The sequence below is a fragment of the Rhynchophorus ferrugineus genome, unplaced genomic scaffold, assembly GCF_030347505.1.
Source record: "Rhynchophorus ferrugineus isolate W39M unplaced genomic scaffold, kcgeb_rfMv2 rfM6, whole genome shotgun sequence".
Lineage (NCBI taxonomy): Eukaryota > Metazoa > Arthropoda > Insecta > Coleoptera > Curculionidae > Rhynchophorus > Rhynchophorus ferrugineus.
This window is the reverse complement of record NW_027472585.1, coordinates 39,716,296-39,725,083: the sequence shown is the minus strand read 5'-3', so window position 1 is coordinate 39,725,083 and position 8,788 is coordinate 39,716,296. Positions and strand designations below refer to the sequence as shown.

Here is an 8,788-nt window from a genome sequence, read left to right as displayed (position 1 = left end):
ATTAAAAGTCTGCGAAAATACATCAAGAGAGATTGCATAATAACAGCTCGAGTACAGTGGATTTACCCGGAAATCGAAGAGATAAATGCCCTTTGAACTTATGGTGTTAAATTCTGTGTGAAAAGTGGGGGTACATCCAGAAAATGCTAATCAAGTTTTGGTCTGAAACCTTAGACCTTACTAGATAATTGAAGGTAATAAGTAGTTGTAATATATGTGCCAAGTGCTTTTTAAGTTTAAAAAACTCAGATCTAATTTTTATGTAGAATCTGGTATATGTGGGATTATATGTTATGACTTATCTTTTCAAGATGTTTTACATGAAATGTTTCTCTATTCAACTCTTTTTTCACTTTTTCATTTATATTTCAAAAGTTTTCATAACTCTACTTTTTCCCAATTATAAAAAAAAAACATATTTTTAGTAAGCAACCTTTATCTTTATTTAATCAGAGTCAATGTGACTCAATGCAATATTTTGAAAACAAAAATGATGTGACTAGACTTTTTAAATAAATAATAATTTAAATAAATTAAATAAATTAATGGCAATAAACGACGTTGTTTCTTCTTATTTTTTGGCATATTTCTTATTGCTGTATCATTTGTCTTATCCAGGGTATATATTCAGATACTCTGGTGTAGATTCCTGGTAGGTATGGTCTTGCACAGCCAATTCCTGTGGATACAACTCCTACCACCATCATTTGGTCTCTTGATTCAATCATCAGTGGGCCTCCACTATCAGCCTGAAATGAAAACATCTGTAATGTTAGATGATACTAAGTGTTTATTACAATATGTCTTGTATTTGATTCAACAGTTATAATAATATATTCTAAATAAATATGCAGGATTTTGTACTGAATAAAGTTTTTCTGAGTTCCATGTAACTATTTTAATATTGAAATAAATTCTACCGCAAGTCATCTTATTTTGACACCCTACTGTTCTATCAAAAGTGGTTGGGAGTTACAGACCTACAAACACTATTCAAAATCGTAAAAGAGTAGAGAATAATAAACAATAAAAGATACTTTTTTTACGGAATGGTACCCAGAGAAGTTTTGTTTCAATGAACGCAGAACATATTTGTAATGTATTTGGTAGGATGAATTGGGTTTGAACAACGTAAACTGATATGAAATACCAAAACCCATTGAAATCTTTAACTGTGAATATTTAAAGTAAAACTACCAACAAACACAACATCATTCCTCATTTTTCTTTTAGAGAACTAATTACTACAACTTACTACTAATAGCTTTTCACCACCTTATCATACATAACTTATATCTGTTATGATATTTATTACCATATATCTTTGTATATATTCGTGATATAGCAATACTTACCCAACAAGCATCAATACCACCCTGTTCATGTCCAGCGCAAATTTGACTTTCCTGAATTTTCGTTTTCTTTCCTTGAGACTTGTACCAGCTCCTGCATTTTTCCGTGTCGATCACGTTCACCTTCGCTTTCTGAAGGGTTTTGGCCCGACCGCCTAGTAAATTTCCATAGTAATCAACCCTTAATGCAAACATTGTGTACTTTACCTTTTCCTCTATCTTCGCTGGTCCAACCCCATCCAGCAACCGTGGCTAAGGTGTTTTCGTATGTAGAATAACTATTTTCGTTACTATCGGCCGGTAAACAAGCTGGAGTTACACTAAAATATGAAAAATAAATAACTAATTAATACAAAAATAATAAATGTTTTATAGATTTGAGCGCAGTTTTTTATAACAGGAAATGTTAAGAAACAAAATAATAATAACACTTTACTAAGCAGGTAGTAATAAAAGATGGTTATGCTAGTTTGCTTGTTCAAAACACTTGAATACAAATGCAAAATTTACAAATTGCCAACTAAAATAATAATAAGTAATATAATCTAATTATTGTTCATATAAATTATTAATACATTTTATTTAATAATATATAATTGTTTCCGAATATTATATAAGTTTTTATAAGTTCCGAATATATTAGAGTTGTTACGTTCTTAGCAAAGATATACTATCAATATTAGGATAACATTCAAGTAAGCTGTGGGCTAATGTTGGCAGCTGTTATTTTACTGGCAAAAAGCGAATATTTTCATCACACTTTGTTTTTTATTTCCGTAAATTAAGATATATGTGAAGCTTACCATTTAAATTGGCAAAATTAGGTAAACAATTAGTACATATAATTGAAACAAAAAATGCTTCTGTCAATGGCAACCTAACAGATGCTGAATTTAAAACACTATTGTTAATAACTCTGATACACTATTGTATAATTATAATTTAACTGCCAAGTCATTTAAATATAATAAGTTCTGTAATTTATATTAAATTATTATTGTTTAAATTATTATTGTTCTGCAACAAAGTACAATATTTGTTATTAAAGTGTTGAAGCGGTTAATTTAAAAAAAATGATGGTATCAAAACAAAGTTCGTCTGATGTATAAGCATTTTTGACGAAGACGAAGAAGAAGATTCCAGATTATTGAAATAAGGTTATAGTTGAGCAAATTGTTGATGATTTAGTTGAAGGGGTATATAATATTTTAAGAATCCTTTTTAGCTTCAAATATTTTTACTTAATACAATCTACAATTAATGGCAATAAATAAATGTATTACAGCACGTTAAAGTTAATTAGTTTCAGTATTTGAATTAATTAATAGTTAATTTAGGTTTGCATTTTAGATATTAAATTTAGATATTTTAGATACTAAAAGCTCTAAATGATCGTGAATGGTCGTTTAAGATCATGTTAGGTTAAATCTGAGAATTCTTTCTAACAAGTAGTAATTTTAAATAATAATTTGAGAAATAATGGTGATCAACTATCAATAAAATGAGTCATAGGAGTAAAATATTATTGATACTCACGTTTGTGACCAGGATACTTCTTTATCCAATTCCAAGATAGCAATGTCGTTCCTGACCTTCGAGCAGAGATATCCAGGATGAACGATTATGGATCTAACGTCCCGAACGTAGGCATCACTGTTTTCTTTAGTGAGATCATGCTGTGATACCGTAACTTTCATACTAGCTGCGGACAATTGGTCGTTGCCACTACCACTAAAACAATAACAACAACAATCAAAACCCGACACAATTTTCGACAGAACGACACCATTGTACCGTCGTACTGCAACCGTCCATTGTGAAACGGTTAGTACGATGTACCATCCGCGAAGACAATGCGGGTGTGACGGCGATTGTTTATTGAAATCGTATTCCGAATTAATGGACAAGTTTAATGTCAATGTCGAATGCTAATCAGTTCGCGGTAAGACAATGAAATGCAGTTACAACGAACCGGAAGGAAGGAGGAAAAGGCTGAACTTTACTCCGAATAGTTGTAGGAAGTTCTTTTTAATATCGTTTCCTATAATTTGCATCTTTATCGGCGCAAAAAATCGCCATTATATCACCTTGGCGTGTCTCCAAGTCAATATTGTTTTATTAATAAAGCAAATATAGTTGTTTGATGGTCGTAGGTTAATGGACTTGGTCAATGCTATTGCCGGCCATTTGACATTTGTTTAAACATTTCCTATACGAGAATAGTTCGCGATATATGTTTTAGATTATGAGTCACAATGACTTCCGAGAAATATATTCTGAGACAATATGTTAAGGAAAAGTCTTGATGATTTAAATAAATGAGTTAAGTTTTACTTGGTTAATGTTAATGGTTAATATATGTCAATAGTATCTTCCGTATTGTTTTTCATATTCTCTTCATCTACCTTGCGTCGTCTACAATGCGCTGTAAGTGTCCCAACCAACCGAGTTTTCTCCTATTTATGTACTCTTGTACCAATTTAATATTAAGGTTTTTTCTTATTTTTTACTTCTCATTTTGTTCAATTTTGTTACACGCCTTTATCGCCTTTACATCTCCTTGGTACCAACCCAACCAACCATCCAATACCAACAACCCATACCAACCTCCAACCGAATTGATAGAATATTGATCTATAAATCGCTTTTTACACTTTCATTTTAGTTTTGCTTGATATTTCCTTTTTGCGAATTTATTTTAAATTCTTCTGAATTGTTTGAATGAAATTATAGCGAAGTGCCAATTTATTTTTTCTTTTCAATATTGGTATTCATTTCCTTTTCCTGTCATCCATTGTTTTGGTACATAATTTTAGTATATAGCAGATAAAAAAATAAAAATCCTTTTTGGGCAATTTGCTTGGCTTTGGTATTTAAAAAAGTAAAATTAAAGTACTGCTAAAGTTATGGACTAAAATGTGAAATACACATTTAAATTTTATATTATAAATGGTTTTTCCAAGTTTGTATAATCCGTAAACTACTTACAATTTTTTTTAACATATATTCAAATTCAATTAAAATATTTCAATGTGTTTGTTATTCACGAAAAAGCACTATTTTAACATTTCTCAATCTCATTTAGCATTGTCAATATTAGAAATTTTGGTATTGTTATTTTGTTACTTTATATTAAATTTAATATAGAAGTAAAATCTCATTAGACGTACAAATAAATTTTCGCCATTCAAATAAATAGAACAACACCAATAAGTTATATTGAAATTATTTGATGTAAAACATCATAGAATCGTAAGATTGGAAATCTATTAATAACGTTGGAGGATGGCTTTTATTTTTCATATTTAAATATAAAAATATGCAGTTGAGACTCATCTGTATGTTATATGCTATCTTATACATTGAAAAAGCAGTCGGACATTGAATTTTTTCATTATTACTTGTCTGAAATGATGATGCATGTCTGCTCAGGGAAAGGCGGGAAAATTAATGGTCAATTTGTATTTGCTCGTTGGTATAAAACTCCGTATATATAAATTAAATATAACATACTGACTTACTTGTTATTTTGGTGTTAGTCAAAAGAAGTTATTTTAGAAATATTTTAAACCAATAATATTTGACACTCCAGTAATCAATTTAGTATTCTGGTTTTACCTCATCGAATTATTGTAATTAGTTCTATTAATTAATATGCACAAGAACTATTCAAGATAGACAAGAAGTGTTGACAAAAGTATTTAGAGACTACTCACTTCTAATAATAATAAATGTCATACATACGTGCATAAACAATGACCAGCAGTCATGACGTATTTCTTGTTGATCAGCGTGCCTCCACAGAAATGATTGCCTCTTCTTGTGATTGATACAATCCATGGAAATTCAGCCTTTTCTGCATCACTCCCACCAACTACTCTAGTTTTGCGTTGATTGGCTCGTTGGCCACATGGAATATCAGCAACTAGACAAAATTACCAAAAATATAATTATATATGGGATAAATTCCTTAATTGTATTAATAGCAGGGAATATAGCACAGTTATGTGAAACTCTATTCTTATGATTCTGTAATTTATATGACATTTGTATGGCTTTATATACCACATATATTTTAGACACTAAATAACGCTAATGTGAGAAAACAAATAAATACAATAATAGTAAGTGATAATTGCTGATTATTTAATAGTTTTCTAAAACAAATCTCTTTTGGTGAATGTTTCAAAACATAATAACAATATAAAAATTGCATCTAGAAACTATTATTGTTGTATCATTAATAATTTGGTGAAAATAAATTATATAATATTATAATATGTTGAATCAATAAAATAATAATTACATAGTAACGTAAATTCATGAAAAAATACATTTTTAATTTGTAATTTGTATTAAGTGTTGTAATGAACTGAATTAAAATTTAACTTACAATTATTCATTGCAAATATTCCAGTTATAATGGGGTTCATGACAAGAAAAATGAGGAAAAACATCTTGAACGACTCTTCTTCTCTCGCTTTGTCTTGGGGTTGATTATTATTTATGCTTTGTTAATTTATTAATGATTGTATTCCTTTGATGCTGAACTTTTCCCGTAGGCCCAGTTAGTCTACTGGAAAAGCTGTGTGGAATACGAATGAAGATCCCGTAAAAATCATTAGCATTATATACAGAATGTGATCTCGGCTACGAAACGTTGTCCCTACCACGAATAGGTGCGAATTGGCACCAAGGGTGCAATATTCAAATATTTTTCAATAACCAGTAGCATTTAAAATTCAGTATTGATTTCGATGGTGGTAATGAATAAGTTTCAGCGATAACCTTGTCTCTTCCGCAAGGTTTATATTGTTTAAAGACGGAAACGCGAACCGGCAAGGCTTTATATAATTGAACTTTTAACTTTATCTTGCTCTTTTGGGTGATTTGTTGGTAGAAAGTACCGAGAAAATGACCTTATTTATTAATGTTACCTTGCTAATTTTTCACTCGATATACCTGTATGATTTTTACAGGTATCTTTGAATAATTTCGTCTGCATTGATGGTTTTATGCAGGTTTTTTTAAGCTTTTCGTCTTTTTTAAATGTTATATCTCGTATTTAGATTGACTTGGTGAGAAGTACATGTTTATATCAGGCATGTTCTACAATGTGTGAAGAAATAAAATATATGTTGTGCAGTCCCATGTAATGTTTCCACGATTGATGTCGTTAAGGTAGGTAATATTGAGATAGACTGGACTGTGGATATTTTGTTTGGTAGCAATGGTTAATACGGAGTAGTGGGGAGAGGTGGCAAATTTACGGTGAGATTTAGTTAATGAAGATACAAGGTATTCTCTATGCAAATATTCAGAAATTTTTTATTTCAATCCATACAAAATTCAGGGAGTGCATACTCTAAAGGAACATTATCATGTTTGAAGAAAAAACTGTGTTAAAAGAAGGTTATGTAAACAGCGGGTATTGGTTCGAAAATAAACCAAAAGAGAGACCAATATTTTTACACAGCCTATAGGTAACTGTTTGGTCTGATCCACGTGTTTATTCTTTATGATCAGGGTTGAGCAGTATTTAAATTACTGTAATACGTAAATAAAATACAAATAAATATTTGGTATTTGTTCAATTACTTCCTAAAAATTCAATTAAGTATTTCAAATACTTATGGCCTCTAAATAAATTTGAACATAAATTCAGTCCAAGTTGGTTTAAGTTGTTGTGTTGTTTAAGTAAGTATATCCCGCAAGATGGAACTCTATTTAAACCGACTTCGAAAAAGGAGAAGGTTCTATGTTTGGCTGTATATATATATTTTTTTTATGTATGTTCGCCGATTTCTCTGTCGATTGTGGGCCGATTTTCAAAATACTTTTTTATTCGAAAGAGTGTACTTCCGAGGTGGTCCCATTGAATCCCAATCAGGGTCTATTGGGAGGGAAAAGGGAAATTGAGATAAACGCTCAATTTCCAAGTTCACGTACAAAATTTTCACATATCTTTTATTTAAAATAATCAGATATTTGTGTATAATGTTACTGCTGAGCTGTATATGATAAATCAATATATTTAATCTTAGGTAAATTATGTAAAATTTTCCAAACTCACCAGTACAGTTTTTGCAGTATTTTTTTTCTATCATAACAGTTTCAATTTAATCTACCATCAAATTAGATACCGAGGTATTTCACTGATTTTGTTTGACGATTTGGGTGATATAATTAGGTTTCAGCCTTTTGACGGTGGCGCAAAATTGACATGGAGAGGTTTCGAACTGACCTAACATACTCCAGTCCATTTTTTATTGACCGTTGTTTGTAGTTTTTCTACAATTCTGTGCATACGTAACTTCTGCTTTATTGACATGTATCCAGAATGCTACAAATTTTCAAAAAAAAATCATCAACATTATTGGTCAGTTTTAGTCATCAATTATTATTCTGTATATATACCGAAACATAACATAAAGAAAACAACAGATTATTAGTAGCATGTAATTCGTATAATTAACAATATACAATATGGAGATAAACATACATACAAGTTTTGTTTATTGACTGGACATTTTAACATTTTTTTACAATGAGCACTCATTCATTATTCATTATGTAGTAATAACAATTAAAATTCGAGATTCTAAAACGGAGACTATACCGACAGCGGCTTCAGATCCAGTAACATCGTCAATAATAAACATTTTAAATACATAACATAGAATCCGTTTCAAAACTCATCATCAGAAACGGAAATAGGTTCGTCCGATTCGGTTCGTATCGTCGAGCAAATAAACTTACCTCCGTTTCTTGATTGTTTCGTTTATTATTAATAGACACCATATTATATTAAGTATTTTATTTGAATATGTACATATCTCAAAAACAACTGAAGTGGTATCGAAATCATCAGAAGGTTTTTCGGTTTCGTTCATCGATTGGACCGAGGATACAAGACGACTTTACCAATAGTTAATGCTTTGATTCTTTTCCTTTGAGATTAGTAGTTTAGTCAGTCTTATTTCCACTTTACAAAAAAATTAATGCACTTTATTCGGATTAGTGATAAACGTTGATGAGTATCACTAATCTATTTTGAATTACGGTATTGTAAGTTAACGCTAAGGTTGTATGAGTGTAAAAGACGAATAATGATGAAACAAATCGAGTTTTCTTTAGGAACCACATCGACAGAAATGTTTGATTTTCAATAAACTTTGATTGATCATTTTGCTTTCAAGTTTCCTATGTTGATCTACGTCAAATATAGAGTCCACAACATCACTATCTACGCATATGTTGGCAGATTTTTCAAAAATTTAAAGGCACTTTTTACATTTATTAATATCAAATTATTAGATTTGGCAAACATGGAAGGTTTTGTTTCACATACTGTTGCGAGTGCGAGAATCGGTTCTCGATATCATAAAACACTCACTATAATTGAGTATAGATATAGAGTACAAATTCCCTATTAT

At 30.3% G+C, this 8,788-nt stretch overlaps 1 protein-coding gene across 1 annotated transcript; it reads right to left on the bottom strand.

Moving 5' to 3' along the window:
* Window positions 1-418: 418 nt before the first annotated feature.
* LOC143198343 (trypsin-1) lies at window positions 419-5,931 on the bottom strand. The gene is made up of 6 exons (XM_076407500.1): window positions 5,746-5,931; window positions 5,097-5,277; window positions 2,889-3,083; window positions 1,560-1,672; window positions 1,356-1,507; window positions 419-749 (listed from the first exon to the last, which is right to left on the bottom strand). Exons 1-6 carry the CDS (start codon window positions 5,807-5,809, stop codon window positions 591-593), a joined length of 864 nt encoding a protein of 287 aa, XP_076263615.1. The 5' UTR covers window positions 5,810-5,931; the 3' UTR covers window positions 419-590.
* Between the last annotated feature and the right edge of the window lie 2,857 nt (window positions 5,932-8,788).